This window comes from Pan paniscus, chromosome 1 (genome assembly GCF_029289425.2).
Source record: "Pan paniscus chromosome 1, NHGRI_mPanPan1-v2.0_pri, whole genome shotgun sequence".
In the NCBI taxonomy this organism is placed as follows: domain Eukaryota; kingdom Metazoa; phylum Chordata; class Mammalia; order Primates; family Hominidae; genus Pan; species Pan paniscus.
The window spans coordinates 44011909-44034780 of record NC_073249.2 but is presented as its reverse complement, the minus strand read 5'-3'; the positions used below and the strand labels follow the sequence as shown (position 1 = coordinate 44034780).

The window sequence follows — 22872 nt, the reverse complement described above, 5'->3', positions numbered from 1 at the left end:
AGGTTCCGTCTGACCGTTCAAAAATACCTCATTGTCTGGGAATGGTGGCTGAGGCTTGTAATCTAGCACTTTGGGAGTCCGAGGCAGGAGGATCGCTTGAGTCTAGGGCCAGTTACTTGGGAGGCTGGGGTGGGAGGATTGCTTGAGCCCAGGCGGAGAGTGCAGTGAACCTTGATCGCACCACTGCACTCCAGCCTGGGCAATAGAGCAAGACCCTGTCTCAAAAAAAAAAAGCTCAGCCCTATCCATGCATATGGGACCACTTTGTGTGCTTGAAAATGCCCCCTCCCATAAGGCTTGGGTTTCTCTTGCAAGGGGTGGAGGCACTCCAGTTGCTAAACACCTTTCTTGGGTAGGGGATTGAGGAGACAGGATGCCTTTGGAAGAGCATCCCCTAATGCACAGTTCCATCATCCCTTATAGTATCTGCAGCTCCTCCAGCTCCTGTTTCTATCTGTTACTTCAGGGGCTGAACTCAAATATAGGGATCCAGAAGCAGCAGGGGAGGCCTCTCTGCAGTCTCCTCACTAGGGGGCAGCAGCGGCTACGGGAGGCCTCCCAGCTCTGGGAGGGGGAAGGGAAATGCTGGGCCAGCAGGTGGCAGTGCCCTTCTTGGACCCAAGTAAGGAAAAAGTCCAAGTACCCAGAGAAAGGGAGGGGAAAAAAATCCGTATCCTGTAAAGACCCAGGTTCCACTTGTCCTTGAAGATCCCGCTGAAGGTGTCACACTCCCTCCCTCCAGGAGGCTCCCTGGACCCCTCAGATCCAGATAGGTGATCCTCCTCCATTCCTGCCTCCCGGAGAAAGAATTACACTATCACCTGATGAGTGATACCTGACTCCTCCAGAACCCTTCAGGGCAGGCATTTTATTCATCATTTATTTTAAAAATAACTGGGAGTCAGAAACAGATGCTAAGAGGAGGCACATTCTTCAAGTTTTCTAAAAGAACCCTTTCTACTTTGGATAGGACAAAAATGAGCTTTGGCTGAATGAACTGAGACTAGACATAAGAAGGACTGAGCTGCTGATGAGTTATGAATGGAAGACTAACATGCAGTCTCAAGGCAGGAGAAGAAGAATATGTGCTGTTTTCCTGGGAGTGGGGCAACTGGTGGTGGCTGTGAGAAGGCAGAGCTCTTCAGAGGGGACAGCCAAGAACAGGTAGTCACTGGGGGCCCTATTTAGCCTGAGAATGCAGGAGGGATTGTTTTATGGGGTCCTCCCTGCCCCTCAAGACACCCTTCCGCCCCATCCCCACACCAGGGTGCTAGAGAAGATAGGAATATAGATTTTAATCATTGTGCTGCTGCTATTAACCAGAGTGCAATTAATCCATCTTTTGTGGATTTTGATGCCACAGTGTAAATGAGAGGGTTTCACACAGAAACACTCTGGGGGCCTTCGGTGACAAAAGGGCTAGGCCTCTGGTGGGGAGGGGGTGGCAAAAGGTGAAGTGGAATTAGGAGAGATGTGGGGAGCAGACCCAGGGCTGGGAGACTGCTCCTTCCCCATCACACATGCCCACCAAGGACCCCAAGAGGAAGGGATTCTTCCTGCCATGGCCTGGGCTGTCCAAGTGAGCCTGACTTCCCTTCCAAGGCAGCTGCCTCTAGCTTCATGTCCAATTCTCGCTGAGTAGATGAGGTCCAGGGTAGGCCCACAGTTGACCACCAAATGGTGAAGAGATATAAGCCAAGGGAGAAGAAAGTGGTTTGGAACCCCCAATCATTCTCAATTTTTCATCCTAAGCTACCTTAAAACTAGTTCAGAGCTGGGGAAAGACAGCAACAGCAGTCTATCCTCTCGGTCAGAACTGCTCTACCTGCCTCCTGGAGATGGGGGTGGGGGGAGGTGGGACTCACAGGAGGGAGAGGTAGGAAATATTCCTGTGCCTTTCTTTGCCTGTGCAGTAAGTGAAGACTCTCTTCAGAGTCAGCTCTGCAGCTGGTGGAGTCATCTGTGCCTCTTACAGTTTTCTGAGATTGGTAGGATTTGGAGCTATAGAGAGGTCAACTTAGAGCCCCAAGGCCAGACTCCACTGGTTGCTAACAGGAGCTGACATTCTCGGAAGTAGCCCCGACTGCTTGGACAAGATCATTCCTCATGTTAAGAGTGAAGTGATATGGTCCAGGGCAAAGGTACTGAGCCCAGAGACAGCTAGGAGTCAGAGACACACAGGGCCTCCACTGCGTCACTCAGACCCTGGTTGACACCTCCCACAGCGAGGAGGCAGTTCTTGACGACTATGCTGGAGCAGGCACAGCGGGGTGTGGGCATGGCAGGGAGGATCTCCCATTTGTTCTTCCCTGGGTGGAATGCTTCCGCCGTCTCCAGGACAGTGGGTTGATTCCCTGAAAGTGTCAAGGGAATCAGACCTTACAAAGGAGTCCAACCACCAATCCATGCCCCATGGTCACCCCACCTCCCTCCCTTGGGCACCCACAAGCAGAAGCCAAGCAAGGTCAACTTCCTTGGCTACAGGATTACTCCCTTTTCTAAGCCAGTGGCTTTTGTCAAGCAGCCACTTTGTCCCTCCTACCGTCTTCCTGTCTCTTTAAGAGTAAGCTTTCTTTCCCTACCCATTGCTTTTTACCAGAGCTTTCTAGCACACTACTGCCTCACTGCTGCCCTTTCCTAAAAAAGCTACTGACATGGTCTAGTTGACACGGTTCCTTCATGCCTGAGTAAAGTGGGAGTTTGTCCACACTAAGTAGACTTGGGGTACCTGGAAGCCCTGCTGCCTGGATCTCTCTTCCTTGATGATGGGGAACTTCTCGCTTTAGAGTCCCTCCTTCAAAATACTAGTAATCTCTGGCAGAGTTAATACATCAAACCTAAGATTCATCTGTTGAACTTATTTAATCAGATTGCTTTCCTGTTCCACGATTGGGCTGGAACAGGATAAGTAAGAGACTGGTCAGAGGAGGACCAAGGCTAATCCCCTCCACAGTTTGTCTCCAGTCATTCCCGTTTAGGGATCTGTGCTCAGTAAGCCTGTGCTGCACGGCTACGGGTGTCCCTTATTCTCTCTGTGTCACAGTTTCCCTGTGTAGGAGGACAGAAAGGCCACACCTGGGGCCCACAGTGGACAGGTAATATCTAGGCTGGAAGAAAGGGAGTGCTTCGAATTTTTTGGAGTAAAGTGGTAGGCAGGTGGTCTGCAGGGAGTCAGTACCCTTTCCTGCATATGCAAAGTGCCAAGGATCCACTGAGCACCAGAACCACAATAAATTCCAGCGTGAAAGCGCCATCCTTACCAAGTCCCCCAGCCACTATGACCCGTCCACTCAGAGAGCCAGCCACAAAATCTGCCCGCCGCTTCTTGAGGAAGAACGATCGTTCCATCTTCAGCCATCCCCCTATAGGCCATGGATAATGGTGGGTTATATAGACAGAATAAGATACAGATCACTCCCACCAAATACAGATTGTGGCCCAAATAGCTTTCACCCTGGGCAGTGTCTTCACTCTATTTATCCTTTATGCTTGGGGAGTACACAGTTCCTCCTGCTGTTTCAAATTCTCTGTGGCTTCCCCCTCTCCCATGCTTGCTGCTCTGTAAGGCATCATCATCCCCTACAATGAATCACCTTGACTTCTGGTTAGGAGGCTAATAGAGGCAGTGAGGGAGGAGTCAGGATCCTTCTGTTTCTCCATCAGTAAAAAGTAAGAAAAATCCCTCTCTGACCTGGTTCTGTGTGAATATTGTAAGAAAAGACAATATAGGTAGAAAAGGGGCTTTGATAAAAACCAACCAAGCAAAAAGGGGACCTATACCAATGAAGGAATTTGATTCCAAGAGTAGCCCTGAGTGGAGAGGGGTGCTGAGACTTCTGAGAAGCTTGCCCAGCTGGGTAAATGGCCCTGGAAGATGGCTGGAATAGGGGTAAGGGATGGGGAGCCAGCCAGAAGGGCAGTGGGCAGCCAGAGCTTCCTGGGGAAGGTGACCAGCTCACCCTGTTCCATGTCGAACACGTCCATCGTCCGCAGGAACTTGGGCTGCCGGTAGAGGCGACCTTGCCGCAGGCCTCCCAGGCTGTACAAGTGGTTGTCCAGGGTCACAAAGCTGGAGAAGGCCCGCTTATAGGGAATGTTGGGAAACTTGGTCCAGGAGCGAGTCTCGATGTCAAAGACCTCGAAAGCGTTGACCGCATACTTGGACTGTCGTCCCCCTGGGGGCCAGAGCAGGATAGAGGTTGGGCAGAAGGGTTGTCCCTGAGGACAGCGACAGTGAAAAGGGTTTCCCCTTTTGACAGTTACTCATTCATACAGGAAGCTCCCGGTGGGCTGGGCAGTGTGATTATCCCCAGTGCTGAGGAGATGCTCAGCACACAGGCACTGCTTCCCATGGGAACTGAGCCAAGGGAAGGAAGGAGGGTAGGTATAGAACAGTAACCTGTCCTTACCCAGCACGTAGATCTTGGAGCCTCGGAGGAAGGAGGTGGCAGCATATCTCGGGGTGGGCATGGGTGCTAGGGACACCCACATGTCCTTGAGCATGTCATAGTGTTGGAGGTGGTTGTGTGGACGTAGGTCCAGGCCCATCCCGCCTGCCGCATATACTCGGTAATCTAAGAAGAAAGGCCATACATGCCCCTGGCTTAGCTCACAGGTACAGCAAGACAGGCCCACCAGCATCTATTGCCTTCCATGGCCAGGCCAAGCTTTCAACCACTGCTCAGCCAGAGTGAGTCATATCTGTATCAGTGTGGTTGATAGCACCAGTCAAAGAAGTTCCTGCTATAGCTAAGCCTGAGAGTCTGTTTCTTTTTTTTTATTTTTATTATTATTATTTTTTTAGATATGGTCTCATTCTGTCATCCAGGCTGGAGTGTGGCATAATCACGGTTCACGGCAACCTTGACCTCCTGGGCTCAAGAGATCTTCCCATCTCAGCCTCCCAAGTAGCTGGGACTACAGGTCCATGCCACCACACCTGACTAATTTTTGTATTTTTTGTAGAGACAGGGTTTTGTCATGTTGCCCAGGCTGGTCTCGAACTCCGGGGCTCAAGCAATCCTCTTGCCTCGACCTTCCAAAGTGCTGGGATTGCAGGTGTGAGCGACTGTGCCCAGCTGCCTGGGTCTTTTGAAGCCATGGTACGACTACACGCCCTAGTCTTCCTTAGTGTCCAGCCCTTTGGCTAAGCCTGAAACACTGCGTGAAGTTTAGGCCTGGAAAACCCTTTGCAGGTCTTATCCCCTTCACTGTCCTCCCTGGGCAGCCAGAGGGGAAGCCAAAGAGGAGAGGTATTCTTTTTTTTTTTGAGACAGAGTCTCGTTTTGTTGCCCAGGCTGGAGTGCAATGGTGTGATCTCAGCTCACTGCAACCTCTGCCTCTCGGGTTCAAGCGATTCTCCTGCCTCAGCCTCCAGAGTAGCTGGGATTACAGATGCCTGCCACCACACCTGGTATTTTTAGTAGAGACGGGGTTTCACCGTGTTGGCCAGGCTGGTCTCGAACTCCTGACCTCAGGTGATCCACCCGCCTTGGCCTCCCAAAGTGTTGAGAATACAGGCATGAGCCACCATGCCTGGCTTCAATGAGTAGAGATATTCTTCTGATGCCCTTTCCCCAGGCATTCACAAACTGGAATTTTTAGATATGGCAGGGGCCTTTAGAAATAAGATGAGTCATGCTGTCACTGGCCTATGGGACACTGGACTGCTGCTGGTTCTGTGTCTGCCAGCCCCATTGGGGAATGCCATCTTCCTTCACAAATTGGGAAACTTGTGGGATCCAGGAGTCACTTCAACTAAATGAGATAGGGCTAGGGGTGAATGAAGGTGAAGCTTTGGAGAGAGTACTGGTCCCTTTAAGAAACCCTGCCCAGGAAGTGAGCTGGGATACTTTGAGAAGTGAGTCTCCTCTCATTCTCTACTACTCTTGACTGTAGGTGGCCTTTCAAAGGACTTCACTACACCAGAGAGGATGGGCAAGGCATCTGTGTTTCCCTGGGTCCCACCCCAGGACCTCCCAGGCCTCTCTTTCTCAGGGAGCCACCCCTGCCCGGGATTCTGTCTGCCAGCAGCCAGTCCTCAATGCTTCTGGCTCCAGGAGGCCTTTATTCTTAAGGTGATTGCAGGGATGAGTACTATTTTCCTCCTACTTTCCAATCTTATTGGAAAAAAAAAAAATGCCAAGCCTAGCCTGAGGCTGGAAGACGGTGCCTGCTAATGAGGAATTCACCTTGCACAAGCTCCACCCCTCCCATCCTGTGTTACTTGAAACTCCTCCTCCTGGGAATCCTCCCATCCACTCCTCACTACTGTTTTTGTGCCCAATTCTTACTCATCCTTTCAGACCCATCTGGGCGTCCCTGAACTACAAGCCTGGGTCGACAGCACCGGCTCAGTGCCTTCTGTTACCCTATTCCATCACCCTAATTGCCACGTGTTACTGAATAATCTTTGTTTCTTTTTTTTTTTTTTTTTGATACGGAGTCTTGCTCTGTCGCCCAGGCTGGAGTGCAGTGGCGCGATCTCGGCTCACTGCAAGCTCCGCCTCCCAGGTTCACGCCATTCTCTTGCCTCAGCCTCCTGAGTAGCTGGGACTACAGGCACCCGCCACCGCGCCAGGCTAATTTTTTATATTTTTAGTAGAGACGGGTTTCACTGTGTTAGCCGGGACGGTCTTGATCTCCTGACCCATGATTCGCCCGCCTTGGCCTCCCAAAATGCTGGGATTACAGGCGTGAGCCACCGCGCCCGGCCAATCTTTGTTTCTTTCAATAGACTGTAGGCCCTTGAGAATTTGTTAAATCTACAGCCCCAGCATCTGGCACAATGCCTGGCACACAGGCATGTAAATGCTTATTAAACTAACTGCAGAACCCATTCTGTGCCATAGTAAGAGCACAGACTCAATCATCACTATCTGTGTCACCTTGGGCCAGTGGTTTAACTAACTCTTCGGGCCTTACACTGCTTCTCTCTAAAATCAGAGTAATACTAGCACTTACCTGTATACAAAGCACAAATGGTAAGGATTCAATGAATGTTAGTTCTTAATCTTTCAAGACCATTTATTGAGGCCTGGGATGAAGATGTGCTCTTTCCCTCCCTTGCTCTCCGTGGGCCTCCAGGCCTTCCATCCTTCTTACTGGGAGGTCACAGAAGCCCCACTGGCCATGCTGCCCTGGGGGATTCTGCACTAGAGTTTCTCTCTAGTTATTTTCATCGGTCAGATCCAGGCTCCTGAAGGCAGGGAACAGATCTTCCGCCTCTTTCCTTCCCTCCTGGAGCCTGGCACTGTGCTGGGGACAGAGCAGGTGCTCAAGAAATACTGGTTCCCAGTCTATAGTAGACTTGACATGCAGCTAGTATGGTTTAGCAGAAGAGGGAGGGAGGAAGAGGAGACAGAGGGAAGGTTGCATCCCACTGCAAGCCTGTGCTGCTCAGGTGTGTCTGAACTTGGTGTCTCCTAATTCCCATTGAACCATCTCCCACAAAACCCTTTGTGTTTTAGCAAAAGAGCTTTCGGAGCTCTAGGTTCTGGGCTGTACTAGGCGTGAAAAGAATGAAATGGGGGCTTTGAGAAAGGAAAATGAGAATCACAAAACCATGTAGTGAGGACATGCATGCCCTGAGGACTTAGTGAAACGCGGCCAGACGTGAACCCTCAGGAACATTCTGGTCTCCACTGAGCGTCTCTGAGATTGGGAGGCAGAGGGGCAGGTTGAAGGTGGAAGAGGACCCTGGAATCAGGTCCCAAAGCCCTCTCAGTGGGGCCTGGTGACGCTACAAGGATGGAGTGAGCATTGTCAGGACCCCAAATAGGTGTCTGGCGGTGGTGGCACCTGCAAGGCAGGTTTCAGGGGCTGGGGTGTGGCGGCGGGAGGTGCAGGCATTCTGCTGAACGCATGGGGTCTGCAGAAATATGGCACTAAACTCCACAGCCCACAGCAAATGCGTGTTGGTTTCCATCTGTTTCCCTCCTGGCCCCCCACTTCCTTCTCTCTGGCCGCCCTCAGCCCTGGCCCCACTTGCCTTTGGCCGTGACAGAAATGCCCATGGCGGCCTCACGCAGCATGCTCCTCTTCTTCCACTTGCCCTCATCGATGTTGTACATCTCCACGACCTTCAGGGGCAGCTGATTGGTGCCCACGCCCCCAATCACCATGATCCGCTTCCCCAGGGCGGTGACGGCCACCCCCGCCCGGGCTGTGGGCAGCCGGGGCAAGGCGGTCCACTGGTCGGCCTCGGGGGAGTAGACCTCGAAGCAGTCCATGGGGACGCCGTTGTCGTCACATCCCCCGATGGCATAGACCTGGCCCCCGGTCTCCAGCAGGGAGCAGTAGACCCGGCGGCTGGGCAGTGGCGCCAGGCGCTTCCACTGGAAGTCCTTGACGTTAGGCACCTCCATGGCAGCCTCGGGGAGCGCCCGGGCGCCGGGAGAGGTGCGAGCGCGGGGGTCCACAGGCTACTCGGCGCCGGCTCCCACGGCCCCTATCTCCACCTCCATCTGGCTCCCGAGCGCCGGACCCAGCCAGACGCCGGCCAGTGCTTCACCGTGCCCCGAGTCTCAGCGGTCCGGCGGCGTCCACGCCTGGCCCTGCGGGGGGAACGCGGCGAATCAAGGGCAGCTGGGGCCACGCGCCCTCCGGCGGGCAGCGGATGGGCTCCGCAGCCCCTGGTCAACTTCACTGGGAAGACGCGGCGGCGGAGGGCGCCCCCCGGGGGCAGCACCACACCCTGCACTGCTTGGTCCCCGCCCCCTCCCCACCCGCTGCTCGGACACTGCCGAAGCAAGCCGCAGGCCGGGGCTTTCAGGGGTTCGGGGTGCCGGGCAGTCCCTGGGCGGAGGAAGGAGTTAGCGTCTCTCGGCGTCGACGCCTGTCTTTCCCCGCGCCCCCTCCCCGCAGTCTCGGCGCCCCCGCCCCCGCATCACTTACGCTGCCAGGCCCGGGGAGCGCGGCGGCGAGGCGCAGACGACGCATCACTGGGGAGCCCGGAGCCCCCGCCCCGCTGCACGGGAGCCGGGGAGAGGGCGCTCTGTCCTTCCCCAGTCCGCGCGCCGCTGTCACACATGCAGATGAGGAGATGAAGTGAACAGCAGGAAGGAGAAGCGGAGCCGCCGCCGGGAGGAGGCCGGCGAGCCTGCTACGCTCCGTCCCCATCCGCAGCCACCACACCTGTGCAGGAATCCGCGTGCGTCCCGGGACACAGCGTGCTGTGACCTCTTTACAGAAGCCCCGCCGCGGAAGCGCTCACCTTGTCTACAGGGGGTCAAGGAAAGCAGGGCACTAGAAACAAGCACCCAGATGACGGGCACAGACTCCCTCCGGTGTGGGGGCGGGCTTTTGTGTTTGTTTTGGATGAAGAGGCGGAGAGTCCAATTACCCAGTTTATCTACAGTACACAGACTCAGTTCGTGACCTGCTAACTCAATAGCCAGCTTTGCTGGGGGGAGGTATTATCATATAGTTTAACCTCATGAAAACAACTTATGTGGGTGGGATGCACGCAGACCTGGCACAGGTACTTTCAAATATAACATATACACCCACTTGCACATGGAAGCATAACTTACACATCACCCTGCCCCCCCCCCCCCGAAATAGACACATCCACAGAGACACTGACCAATGATGCACAGACAGACATGTGGACACAGCCAGAGACACCAACATAGACAAACACACACGGGAAGTTTTTCCATCTGCCACACACATGCACAACCCACCACCGCCACCATCACCCTTCACAAGCTTCAGGAAGGGGAAACCTGATGATCAAATCTCCGTCCTCGGCACCAACTCGCAGGGCTTGACAAACAATCCTTGCAAGCCACTCTCTAATACCGTTTATAGGACAGTAGTCCCCAGTAACAAAGGTGCCCATGAGGCCAGAGAACCAACCACCTGGTCTGGTGGACTGCAAGGCCGATGGGATCTTCCTCCTACCTGGTTCTTTCAAATGTAGCCAAGTCTTGAAACACCCAGGCGTGGGAGGCTGGAAGACCTGGGTTTGAATCTTGCCTCTGAAAATTATTTAACTACTCTGAACCTCAGTTTCTTATACAGATAGATAGATCTATGTCTATATATTTTTAAACTAGAGTTTTAATTTTGAGAAAATTTTAGATTCACATGCAGCTGTAAGAAAAAATACCCTTTACCCAGTTTCTCCCAATGGCAACATCTTACAAAACTATAGCACAGTATATATCACAACCAGGGTTTTGAAATTGATCGGTCAAGATACAATATAATTCTGGCCGGGTGCGGTGGCTCATACCTGTAATCCAGGCACTTTGGGAGTCCCAAGCAGGCAGATCACTTGAGGTCAGGAGTTCCAGACCAGCCTGGCCAACATGGTGAAGCCCCATCTCTACTAAGAATGCAAAAAAAATTAGCCAGGCATGGTGGCATGCACCTGTAGTTCCAAATACTCGGGAGGCTGAGGCAGGAGGTTCACCTGAGCCTGGGAGGCGGAGATTGCTGTGAGCTGAGATTGCGCCACTGCACTCCAGCCTGGGTGACAGAGCAAGACTCTTGTCTCAAAAACAAAACAAAACAGAACAAACCTTCCACCCCCAAAAGTATAAAATCGAGGCCGGATTTGGTGGCTCATGCCTGTAATCCCAGCACTTTGGATGGCCGAGGTATGTGGATCACCTGAGGTCAGGAATTCGAGACCAGCCTGGCCAACATGGTGAAATCTCATCACTACTAAAAATGCAAATTAGCTGGGTGCCGTGATGCATGCCTGTAATCCCAACTACTCAGAAGGCAGAGGCAGGAGAATCACTTGAACGCGGGAAGCGGAGGTTTCAGCAAGCCGAGATTGCACCATTGCACTCCATCCAACGGGCCCATCTTACTACTTTGAGTTCTTGGCTTAAAAATTCCACTGTTTTTTAGTTCGAATTCTCTGTACTTACAAAGTAAGCACCTCTAGAACCTTCACAGAGGAAGTCTGTGTCTGTTTTCCCTATTCAATCAGAACTCATAAATTCCAAAAGCATGGGGTGTGAATTCATGAAATTTCACGGAAACACCAAACATTTCCCTTTCTTCCTAGGAGTCTCTATCTGCCTGGAGAAATAGAGAACGCACCTTTACCTCAGCTTGAACTGTCTTCACAAAATCAGAACAGGTGATCGGGAAGATTTAAAGCCATAGACCTTCCTTAAAAGCGCTTGTTGGAGTCCATCCTCAGCTTCTCTTGCCCACTGAGCCTTCTACCAAAGCAGTGAGGCCAGGCCTCTTAAATGAGCCTTCACCACCCCAGCTGGGGCAGCTTAATAAGCAGATAGACAGAGCTCCACTCTGTATGTTTTATTTGCGTCACTTGTTGAGATCATCTAAGCCCTTGCACGTCCATTTTCTTGTAATCTTAAAACAGCCCTGGGAGGGGTTGCAGGGGTAGGTATCAATATCCACTTTTTGCAGTTGAGGAATCTGAGCCTTAATGAGATGAAGTGACTTACTTAGGACCATGCAGGCCGTTCAGGGTGGGTCCAAGGTATGAATTCCAAATCCAGTGCTCCTTCACTTTATCACAATTAAATCACAAATGAAAGAATTGTGCCTTATGAAGGAAACCAAGTGGGTCCACTCTCCACCTGGCTTCTGGTCTTTATTCCACTGCAGTGAAGATAGGAGCCCAGGCCACCAAGGAGATTCCAGCGGCTGCCCATACTGTTTATGCCAGGCAGTGCAGGTAAGGAAGTGCTGGAATCCAGCCCCAGAATAGGCCCTCATTCTAAACTAAGGCTCATATCCTACAGGCACCATCTTCTATGCAGACCGTGAGATCTAGGGACTCAGACCCTTGGAAAAGTACTAACAACAGGATGTCTTCCAGACCATGACCTAATTGCTTGTTCTGGAAGTCCTGGCTTCTCTCCATCTCCCCCATCTCTCTTCCTCTCCGCCAGGTAACATCCTTTAGCGCTTACACTGAGGGCACATCGAGGAAGCTTGTAACCTAGCAACTGCCACTTAAGATTCCCTGAGTCACCTGTGGTTTCCATTGCCTGGGTTGAGTGCACCAAGATGGGGCCTTAAGGAGTGCTAATCGGAGGGAGAGTGTCCAGTGACTCCTTGGTCCCCTCCCTACCCTATTCTAGTGTGTAACCATTTTCCTGGTCAGAAAGTTCTTCCTCATGTCAAATCTAAATCCTTCTTGCTCTAAAATCTTGTGTAACATTGAGCCGGTGTTTCTCTTTTGCCTTAAAAAGGATTTGAGTTTTTAGGCTGGATGTGGTGGCTTGTGCCTGTCATCCCAGCACTTTGGGAGGCCAAGGCAGGTGATTACATGAGTCCAGGAGTTCGAGACTAGCCTCAAAAACATAGTGAGACCCTGTCTCTGCAAAAAATAAACAAAAATTATCTGAGCTTCGTGGCACATAATCCTAGCTACTAGGGAGGCTGAGGTGGGAGGATCACTTGAGCCCAGGGGGTAGAGGCTTCAGTGAACCAAGATCGTGCCACTGCACTCCAGCCCAGGTGACACAGCAAGACCCTGTCTCTCTAAAAAAAAAGTGTTTCATTTTTCCCCTTCATTACAAGGTAGGAGTGGGAGGTTGGGGAATTAAGGGAGGGAAAAGTCATAAAAGCCTCTAAAGATTACACCTTTGGTGCTGTGGAGTCTTTATTATAGATATTGGTGCATCAATCAAACTTGAGGATGCTCAGCCCCAGAAAAAAGTCACTCAGTACGTTTTGGGTTTTGTTTCTTTTTAAAAAGATGGGGTCTTGCTATATTGCCCAAGCTGGATTTGAACTCCTGAGGTCAAGTCATCTTCTTGCCTCAGCCTCCTGAGTAGCAGGGATTACAGGCATGCACCACCTTGACAGGCTCAGTAAGTCTTGGATTTGTTAAGGTCTAATTTACATACAATGAAATGCACAGTTTTACTCAGTCTCTATTGTCTGGTAGGCATTCAGCAGGATCCTGCCTTCACTAAACTGCGGTACCTTAGGGGGAAGTTGGGGGTGTTGTGGGGAACAGTTTCTTCCCAATAAACCAGGCAGATTCTCAGTGTGGCAGGCCATGGATGGAGTAACTGTGGGCCTGTGTCTTAGACAGGATATCTTTTCTCCTAGCTAGCTGAAATCTCATCTGCTGCAACCTAAATTGCATTCTAATCTGGAGAACAGCTGTGCCCTTCCTTTAGCTAATCACCTTCTCATTCCTAACCAGAAGCATGGTCCTTATTCAGGGAGTGGGGAGTGAGGCTGACTCATCCAATTAGGACTGAGGCTGCCAGCAGACCAAGGAAAGGGTAGTTCCTCCCCCAGCATAGAGAAGCCTCATTAGGGCCTCCTCCCCACCAGTCCCAACATCAGCCCAGAGGAAGGATTTAGAGCTCACGTGGACTTGATGGGAGATGGTATGACACAGTTGCCAGCAGTCAGAACCAGGATCTGTATGTGATCATGTGGCACTGCTGCCTTGCAGGTGGAGGGCTGGAGTCCCGCAGAATGGCCTCAGCTATTCAGGTTCCCTTCCTGACCACGCAGCCTTGATTGGACAGTTGAATCAGCCACATTCCTTCAGCTATCCTCCCTGCTCCCTCCCGCTCCAGTGCATAGCTGGTGCCTGGAACCTAGAGGGCCTTAGTGGGTATCCATTAACGAATGCATCTGTTCATCTGTAAGCAACTTCCTGCTACTTAGGTAAAACTGGGACATTGGAAAGTGGACCCCAGATATGGGATGATGGGTAAAGGGAGGGAGTCATCTTCGTTTTCAGACTCAGGAGTTGCACAATGTAGAGAAGGAAGGGTTGGGAAGCCACACGCTCCTCTGCTGTTTAGTGCGTGCGGGAAGGTATGCTTCTCAAAGACCTCAGCTACTTCCCTGTGCTTACTGAGGAAATCGTAAGAGGAAATGGGGCTTACAGTAAAGCCTGAGGATTTGAGTTATAAACAAGGAAGAATTTCCTGACCAGCAATGTCAGAAACTTGAAACACCAGCATGAGGTGAGGTGAGAGGCCACGGAGCTGCCTCCTGTATTGCCGCCCGGGCCATACTAGAAAAACACAGGACAGTCAGAAGACCTCTGCTACGTCTTGTTACGATGAAGGCTATGACCTCCAGCCTACGTTTTGTTGTAACCGGGCTGTGCAACTATGGGCAAGTCATATCCATTCTGGTGCCTGTCAAATTAGAAGGAAGGAAGGTGAAGAAGAGAGCAGCTGGGGTCCCTCCCAGCTGGAATATTCTGTACTCTTGGGGTGCTATACAGGCAGGGAGCCCTAGAGAAAGAAGCATTTAGCCATAGTGACAAAGCAGCAGATTCTAGAACGAACACCCTCACATTCTGCCAGGTGATACAATCGCAGAGGTCTGGCCCCACCAGCTCTCACAAGCGCTGCCAGCTACCCCAGGTCCAGTCACCAGTGAAGACTTTATCAGGGCTTCCCCTGGCTACCCTCTCTTGCTACCACCACCCTCCTTTCTCTCCAATCAGCCCAGGACAAGGGGGTGCCTTGTGACAGCTGCAGCTGTGGCGAATGGGCTGGCTCCCTATAGACCTTGGGCACCCACCTGCTTCCTGTTGGGTTCTGACCTTTCTGGGGTGCCTGCTGCCAGGAGAGTATGCAAGGGTGGCAGAGGATGCAAGAGCTCAGGTCATCCCGACATGGCTCTTTCTCTAAAAGTGAAAATGTGCCCATTTGTCCCAGGTCACCAGGCTGGGGCCCTTAGGGGGCCTAATCTTCACCCCTTCTCATGTAGAGGACAGCAGAGCCTTTATGAGGGCAGCTCTGCAGAGGAGAAAAGGCTATAGGCTGGGGAAGGCTGCAGCAGACCACTCAGACACGGCTCTTTAAATGCCCATTAGTAAGTTCATATTGCCCCTTCCAAAGTCAGCAGCATCCTCCATTCTTCTTAATTAAAAAGAGCTCCACGTCCTGGCAGAGCTGAGAGACGGCTCTGAATGATTTACACACCAGCCCTGCTGCTTCCAGCTGGGAAATCAGCAAGGAAGATTGATTGGCAGATGGGCCAGCCTGCCTATCATGATGGCGTGCATGCCTGTGTGTGCATGTGTGTGTGTGCATGCGTGTGTGTGCGCGCACACATGTGTGTGTGCATGTGTGTGTGTGTGTGCTGAGGCACTGGGAGCTGGCTCTCCTGCTGGCAGGCTCTAAATGAGCAGGGCCACAGACCCACAGTCCAGCCCCATGGGGCTCTGCAGGCCTAGAGGTAGAGGGCCTGCTAGAAACAGAAGGCTAAACAAAAGGCTGGCCTGCTCACCCTCACCGGAGTCCCTCTTCCTAGGAAAACTGCCTTATTTGGAAGACAAAAGCTCATTTGTTGTCTCATCCCCACCCAGGAGAGAAGGGGCCATTCCCCGAAGATTCCTCTTGTTCCACATAGAGATTCCTCACCTGGTACATAGCATATATTGGGCTTTTATTTGATCATCACTGCACACTTTAAGAGGAGGCTTTCGATCTGTGAGCCCGCGGAGTATACACCATGAGCAAAGCTCACCCTCCCGAGCTGAAAAAATTTATGGACAAGAAGTTGTCATTGAAATTAAATGGTGGCAGACATGTCCAAGGAATATTGCGGGGATTTGATCCCTTTATGAACCTTGTGATAGATGAATGTGTGGAGATGGCGACTAGTGGACAACAGAACAATATTGGAATGGTGGTAATATGAGGAAATAGTATCATCATGTTAGAAGCCTTGGAATGAGTATAAATAATGGCTGGTCAGCAGAGAAACCCATGCTCTCTCTCCATAGGTCCTGTTTTACTATGATGTAAAAATTAGGTCATGTACATTTTCATATTAGACTTTTTGTTAAATAAACTTTTGTAATAGTCAAAAAAAAAAAAAAAAAAAAGAGGAGGCTTTCTCGGCCGGGCGTAGTGGCTCACGCCTGTAATCCTATCACTTTGGGAGGCTGAGGCAGGCGGATCACCTGAGGTCGGGAGTTTGAGACCAGCCTGATCAACATGGAGAAACCCCGTCTCTACTAAAAATACAAAAATTAGCCAGGGATGGTGGCGCATGCCTGTAATCCCAGCTACTTGGGAGGCTGAGGCAGGAGAATCACTTGAACCTGGGAGGTGGAGGTTGCGGTGAGCTGAGATGGTGCCATTGCACTCCAGCCTGGGCAACAAGGGCGAAACTCCGTCTCAAAAAAAAAAAAAAAGGAGGTTTTCTCATGGCCTGCCTCTCCTTCCTTGCCTCCCTCCTAACTCCAAATTTTGTCTGACCCTGACATCCAGGGGGATCCAAGGCTGTGGGCCCTTTATGGGGCTGGGAAGAGGATGATGAGGTTCACAGTTTAGGCTGTTTAGGCTGGCATGACACTCAGCCCGGGCCCTCCAGAGAGCCGGGAAGTGACAGCAGTCACCCTGAAAGGTCCCAGGCCTCTTTGCTTCTCCCAGCAGGCCTTGGGGCAGCCTTGTTGTCCATCCCTTGCCTCTACTCACATCTAAGAGCCCACCAGCCTCCCTGGGTGCCAGAGAGGGAGGTCCCGCTCACTCTCCAGATGGAAGGAGGTGCCAGGTCACTGGGGCAGGACCTGTACAGAGGTAGGGAGTGGCTTTTGCTCTCTCCTCACCTCTCCCCTTCTCCTCTGGCACTTTACATTACACACACACACACACATACACACACCACTTGTCCCCAGAGAAAGGACCAGACAGAGGCACACTGGAGAGGAGGGGGTGAGGACTGGAGCCCAGGCATCATCCAGTGCTTTGCTTTCACCCCCGCTCCCTAGGGAGACGGCAATCTGCTGCAGCAGCAAGGTTGCCATCTGGCGTGCTGACCTGTGCTCTCTGTGCTGGAGACAGGAGAGGGCGGGGACGCGTGATGAGCTGGCTGCGAGTGTGTTGTGTATATGTGTGTCTAAGAAGCCATGAGAGTCTGGAAAGGTGAGAACCAGGCCAAGCTTTGGGTGAATCAAAGGATCTGCCTGTCCTCATCACTCGGCACTCCTGGGGCAGGTGGGTGTGTACCTGAGGATCTCTAAGAAGCCCCAGGAAGCCTGCATTTCTCTCCCAGTGAAGGAGGGAGTGGCAGGGCCTTGGCCCTTGAGCATCCTCCTGTAGCCTGTCGCCAGGAGAATGTGGCTGCCTGCTTAGCACCCAGGAGCTGCCAGTCCATCCCTGCACATCACTAGGCAAGAAACAGAGGGACACTTTTATTCACACCCAGACCTAACAGCTGCCCCCCAAGAGGAACCACCACTAGGGATCCAGTGTGTCCTTTGTTCCTCTCTAGTCCTGGCCCAGAAAGGACTATTTTCTTCCTTGGATGCCATCTCCCTGCTTTGGTCCCAGTCTTGGAAATTATGTTCTGAGAGATTCCTTGATAAAAATCCTCCCTAAATCACAGGTTGTACCTCAGTGCAGGGGTCAGCAAGCTATGCCTGAGGGCCAACCCTGGCCTGCTGCCTGTTTCTGTATGGCCTGAAATCTAAGAACAATTTTTACATTTTTAAATGATTGGGGAAAAAAAAATCAAAAGAAAAATATTTTGGGATACATGAAAGTGATATGAAATTCACATTTCAGCATCTATAAATAAAGTTATATTGGAACACAGCCACACTCACTCATTTACGTGTTGTCTATGGCGGCTTTCCCACTACAACAGCAGAATGGAGTAGTTGCAACAGACAGCGCATGGCCTGCAAAGCATAAAATGTTTACTATCTGGCCCTTTACAGAAAATGCTTGCGCCCTCCCCTGCACCTTAGGCTGTTTTAAGGGAACAAGGGGAATGCCACCTTATTCTTTTTGTTTTTTGTTTTCTTGTTTGTGTGATACAAGGTCTCACTCTGTCACCCAGGCTGGAGTGCAGTGGCACCATCGTGGCTCACTGCAGCCTCCCGGGCCCAATCAATCCTCCCGCCTCAGCCTCCTGAGTAGCTGGGACTATAGACACGCACCACTCCCAGCTTGCCACCTTATTCTTGACAACGTGCTTCACACCACCGTGGCAATGTTAAGTTGACACGGCAGTATCTAGTGGCAATAAAAGGAAACGAACATTTTGAGGGCCCTTGTTGTATACCAGGGACATTTACTCTGTTTATCACATAATCTCTACAACAACCTTGAGAGAAACAAGCACTAAGAGGTCTATTTACATAAGGAAGGAATGGGAGAGATTAGGAAACTCACCAAAGCTATTAGAGTTAGGCAGAACAGGATGCTGGATTCAAACTCAGATCTGCCTAACTCCACAGCCCATATCCTCTCCAGGCCACCATGATTCTAAGATGACCACCAGCAGCCCAGCGAGGACCCACTCAAATGGCTGCTGGTTTGGGCTACCCCCATGAACAGGCAGGGCAATTGGGACTTAGGCTTTAGGGACCCAGGCCCCACCTCAGCTCCCTCCACCTCAGAGCCTGGTCCTGAGCATGGGCCACAGACAAGCCAACAATAGTGACAGCTCCACATCAGCGCCATCTCCCTTTTCTTGCCTCTTTCCTCAACCTTTGCTATCTATTTTCATCACCTTTTAGCTTTCTTTGGAAAGATTAAATTTGCATTTAAATAGAAAACCTCTTGAATGACTCTGATGTAACTTTAGGTACTAATTACAAATTCATTCCTCTTTAAATATTAAGGCACTTCAGTTCATCTCAGGGGTGATGGACAGCAGCAATGCTTGGTATTGATGTGTAATGAATATTGAGCTGTTTATTGCAAAGCGCTTACAATCCCTCACCAGCAGAGGGCAGACAGGAGATGTTCTCAAGACCTATATGGGAGATGTCTTGGGAGCCTAAAATCTGCTAAAAATAAATATCTGTAAGCAATAATCGTTGAGAGAAATTGGAAGATGGCCAGTGGGATGGAAGCTGCTGGGGATAGGGTGGGAGCACCCAGAAGTCCTCGGGTTGCCAGTTTCCTCAGTTGCTTATAAGTGTCTCAAGGCAGGTGCATTCATCACTCTTTCCCATCACCAAAACTAATGCCTGGCATTCAGTGGGGACCCAAGGAATATTTACTGAATGAATGAGGGAATGAATGAATGAATGGATGAATAAGGCAATTAATCATGATGGGAGAGATCATTCATTCAACTACTATAATGAGTCAGTCATTGCACTTGATAATTTACGTAAGTCTCTTTGTTAAATGATTGATTCCTTTGGATTTTTCCCAGGGTCATGCAGATGACACACAAATTCTCCTTTCTCCTGAAGAATTGCACTTGGTATTTTACCTGCTGATTTCATAGGTGACAAAACAAACTCAGAGAGGTGAAGCAATTAGCCTCAGAGCACCCAGTTCAATCTGAAGCTCAGCCAGGACCCAAACGCTGGTCTCAGGCTCTGAGCCTGGCTGTCTATAAAGTGTATCACTCCCCCTCATCCTGGTGCTAGGCTGGTTATTCCAGTGTTCACAGTGTCACACCCTAATCTTGGCCCTTGTCCTCAAGATGCTGGGAGCCCAAAGTCCAGTCCAGCCTCTCAGCCAGGCTTAATGCCTGGGCTCCAGCCAAACCACTCTATTGCCTGATGCCCAATAGGCCTTTCATTTCCTGCCTCCATACTTGGCTTTGTGCTTTCTGCTTCATATGCTCCTTCCTGCTTGTTGACATTCTATTCATCCTTCAGGGCTTGGCCTGAACGCCGCCTCCTCCACGCCTTGCATGATCCCTGCAGGCAAGAGTCATTTTTCCCGTTTCTATAGAACTTCATCTATAACTGTGTTAGCATGATAATAACCACCACTCATTATTCTAAACACCACACTACATTCTTTACATATTTTGTATAATTTGAACCTCATAAAAAGTCAATAATAACAATAATAATAATCGTTAACAAGTATATGGTGCTCAATATGCGTCATGAACTGATCAGAGTTTGATGTGTGTGTGAGTTGTGTGTGTGTATAATTTAGCCTATAAAGTAGGTACTATTATTATTGTCATTGTACAAAGGTGAAAACTGAGACTTAGAGCGGTTAAATGACTTGCCCAAGGTCACACAGCCAGAACAGGGATGTGACATCTAGCTTGCCTGGCCCCGGAATCCCCATACCTGTCTATGTAGATATTCTTTCTTACCAGATGGTAAGCATCGGAAGGCAGGAACCATGTTATGTGCCATTGCTGTCAAAGCACTTTCCCTTCGGAGCCAAGCACAGCAATGTGTATGTACACAGTAGGTAGTCCATAAGTTTTAAAAATCTTAATTTTAGACCCAGGAGGCATGTGCGCAGGTTTGTCACAAGGGTGTATTTCGTGATGCTGTGGTTTGGGTTTCTATTGATCCCGTCACCTGTATAGTGAACATAGTAACCTAATAGGAAGTTTTTCAGCCCTTGTCCCCCTCCCTCCCTCCCTCCTTTTTGAGTTCCCAGTGTCTATTGTTCCCATCTTGATGTCCATCTGCATCCAGGGTTTACCTCCCACGTTTGTAAGTGAGAATATGCAATATTTGGTTTTCTGTTTGATATTCCATAAAGTTGAGCTGAATTCGGATCAGAAGCCAGAAGTTCTGGAGGTTGGCTGTATGTTGGTCAGTCTGTGCCCTGGACAGCAATCTTTGGAGTTAATTAGCTGGGTTAAAACCAGATAGGAAGGAACCTTTAACTTCAAAGCTAGAGAGGCCCAGCTGAGGAGAAAAGGCCCTTGGAGACCCTTGCCCCTCCTGACCCCCATGCCAGCCTGTCTGACCTGGGCAGCCCTCCTCTCACAGACACCACTGCCTGTCTCCCCACCAGCAGGCACTCAGAATGCCAAGGCATCACTCTGCATAGATGGATTGAAATAAAACTTACCTGACTAGAGGGAAAAGGAGGACACCCGGCGATCATCTGCAAAAGACAAAGAAGGGGAGGGGCCGGGAGAGGGTCGAGCGGGTGTTGGCTCTGAGGCTTGTCCTAGGAGCTGGCTGGGAATAGAGTCGGCAAGGTCCCCAGGGTCCCCAGGGCTTCCTCCACAATTGATGAGTCCACTGCTGCTGCCTCTGGCTGATCGACTGGGATGCAGCCAGGCCCCTATGCACAGGGCATGGGGCCAGCCCTGCCCTGAATGCACAGAAACTTGGGGTCCCTGAGTTCCAGGAGGCGTGACCCCCCTACTGAGAGGGCCTCAGCCGGCTCGTCAGAGCCCCAGTGTCTCCGCGCCTCTCCCTCCACCCAGTCTCAGCTGCAAAGGCCCGCTCTGCGAGGAGAGCGGGTGAGGGGGCGGACACGCTCACACACACAGACAATAACTGCCATGGAAACTAACCAACAAAAAGAAGATTTAGGGAGCCGGACTCCTCTGCCAGATGGGAGAGAATGGAGGGAAGAGAGAAAGGGGCTGTCCTTTGCAACGCAGCCAGTTATGCAAAGGGCAAATGTGCACCTCAGCCCTAATCCAACAATTGCAGATTTTTCCCTCCTCAGGGGTGGGGCTGTGGGTAAAAGGCAGAGAAGTGGGTTGACCTTTTTATATGAAGGTCCCAAACAGCCACCCCATACCTTTGCCTTTCTATGCACAGAGGAGGCATCAGTGTGGTCCAGCGTGGGTGCGAGATTCCCGAGGAAATGCTCAGCACCGCTGGCAAAGCGAAACTCGTTCCACAAAGCAACGTGTTTTACCAGGTCAAGCTGAACCTCAGGGGAATTTGATCACTTTACTTGGGCAGATGGCTTGAAGGACTTTCTTAGATGAAAAGCCCACTGTTTAATGGGTAGCAAAACAAGGCTTTTCTTCAAGCCCAACCTTTCTATCCATGATGTTAAAGCTGACTGCCCATAGTTTAAAGAAAGCCGGGGATGGAGTGGGGGCTAGCATCGATATGGCTTTCCTTCCGATGGCCTTTAGTTTTGTTTGGGGAGATTTTTCTCTCTGGGATAAAAGAAAATCTAATGAGGGAACTTAAAAAAAATTCTCTGGAGGTACTGTAAGGGAAATAAGGTAATCTGAGCACCAGAAATCCTGCTCTAACTCTTTAGCTGTCTGACCTTGGGCAAGTTTCTTCGTCTGTAAAATGGGACCAATGGGGTTGTAGAGAGGATTAAATGAGGTAATATGTGTAACGTGCTTAGAACAGTACCTGGCTCATAGCATTTGCCATTGTTATGGCTATTGTTGTTAATCTTTCTGATCCTCCCTTTCCTCAGCTATAAAATGGAGCCAGTGACACCAATCTCTCATGGATTAAGTGTGAGGATGAATCATGCCGTTATAACTGATGGAGTGGTGGTTATAAGGGTGTATACATTTGTCAAAAACCATCAAACTGTGGGTTTTGTTGTGTGTAATTTATACCTCAATTTTTAAAAATATAGGTTTATATCACCAGGTAAAGCAGCCATGAGTGTCTAGAACATAGGAAATATTTATTCCCTTCTTCCTCTGTAGCCATCTTTTCAGGAAGAGAGGAAAGAGAAAGTGAATGTTAGAAGAAAGAAGTAAAATAGAGAATTGCTGGGTGCAGTAGCTCATGCCCATAATCCCAGCACTTTGGGAGGCCAAGGTGGGAGGATCACTTGAGACTAGTCTGGGCAACATGGCAAAACCCCACCTCTACAAGAAATACAAAAATTAGCCAGGTATGGTGGTGTTTACCTGTGGTCCCAGCTAGTTGGGAGGCTGAGGTAGGAGGATCATTTGAGCCTGAGGAAGTCGAGGCTGCAGTGAACCAAGATCATGCCACTGCATGCCAGCCTGGGTGACAGAGTAAGACCCTGTCTCAAAAAAAAAAAAAAAAGTAAAAAGGAGCATTGCATAAGAAAGAGGCCATATTGATTTTGTAGGTAATGGGCCATCTATTGAGACTCAGTTATTCTGGCTATTTCCTGAGTCTTGAATATCAATCTGTCACCTGCAAAGGCAACACCTGGGTAACTGAGTTGCCTTTCTTAACCCTCTCCTAATTTCATATCCTAGTATAAGAAAGTGAACTGCACTGCAGGGTGCTTCCTACATCTG

The 22872-nt window shown here is 50.5% G+C and overlaps 2 protein-coding genes across 3 annotated transcripts; one reads left to right on the top strand and one right to left on the bottom strand.

Moving 5' to 3' along the window:
* Positions 1-825: 825 nt before the first annotated feature.
* KLHDC8A (kelch domain containing 8A) lies at positions 826-21187 on the bottom strand. Of its 2 annotated transcripts, none has more exons than XM_003822948.5 (6): positions 20730-21187; positions 7991-8555; positions 4410-4574; positions 3960-4175; positions 3261-3362; positions 826-2354 (listed from the first exon to the last, which is right to left on the bottom strand). In XM_003822948.5, the coding sequence occupies exons 2-6, from the start codon at positions 8364-8366 to the stop codon at positions 2161-2163; spliced, it is 1053 nt and encodes a 350-aa protein (XP_003822996.1). In that variant the 5' UTR covers positions 8367-8555; positions 20730-21187; the 3' UTR covers positions 826-2160. The 2 variants fall into 2 exon arrangements, with proteins under 2 accessions (XP_003822996.1, XP_003822997.1); XM_003822949.6 differs by lacking the exon at positions 20730-21187 and adding an exon at positions 8896-9219.
* Positions 15394-20260, top strand: LOC117976953 (small nuclear ribonucleoprotein G-like). The gene has a single exon (XM_055109139.3). The coding sequence runs from the start codon at positions 15439-15441 to the stop codon at positions 15625-15627; it is 189 nt and encodes a 62-aa protein (XP_054965114.1). The 5' UTR covers positions 15394-15438; the 3' UTR covers positions 15628-20260.
* Positions 21188-22872: the final 1685 nt, after the last annotated feature.

Bases quoted from the DNA above. Each gene is read 5' to 3' on its own strand.
- KLHDC8A (XM_003822948.5), bottom strand. From the start codon at position 8,366: ATGGAGGTGCCTAACGTCAAGGACTTCCAGTGGAAGCGCCTGGCGCCA. The intron at 4,176-4,409 runs GTAAGGACAGGT...TCTGGCCCCCAG, and splicing joins CTCCAAGATCTACGTGCTGG to GGGGACGACAGTCCAAGTAT. The intron at 3,363-3,959 runs GTGAGCTGGTCA...CATGGCCTATAG, and splicing joins CGTGTTCGACATGGAACAGG to GGGGATGGCTGAAGATGGAA.
- LOC117976953 (XM_055109139.3), top strand. From the start codon at position 15,439: ATGAGCAAAGCTCACCCTCCCGAGCTGAAAAAATTTATGGACAAGAAG.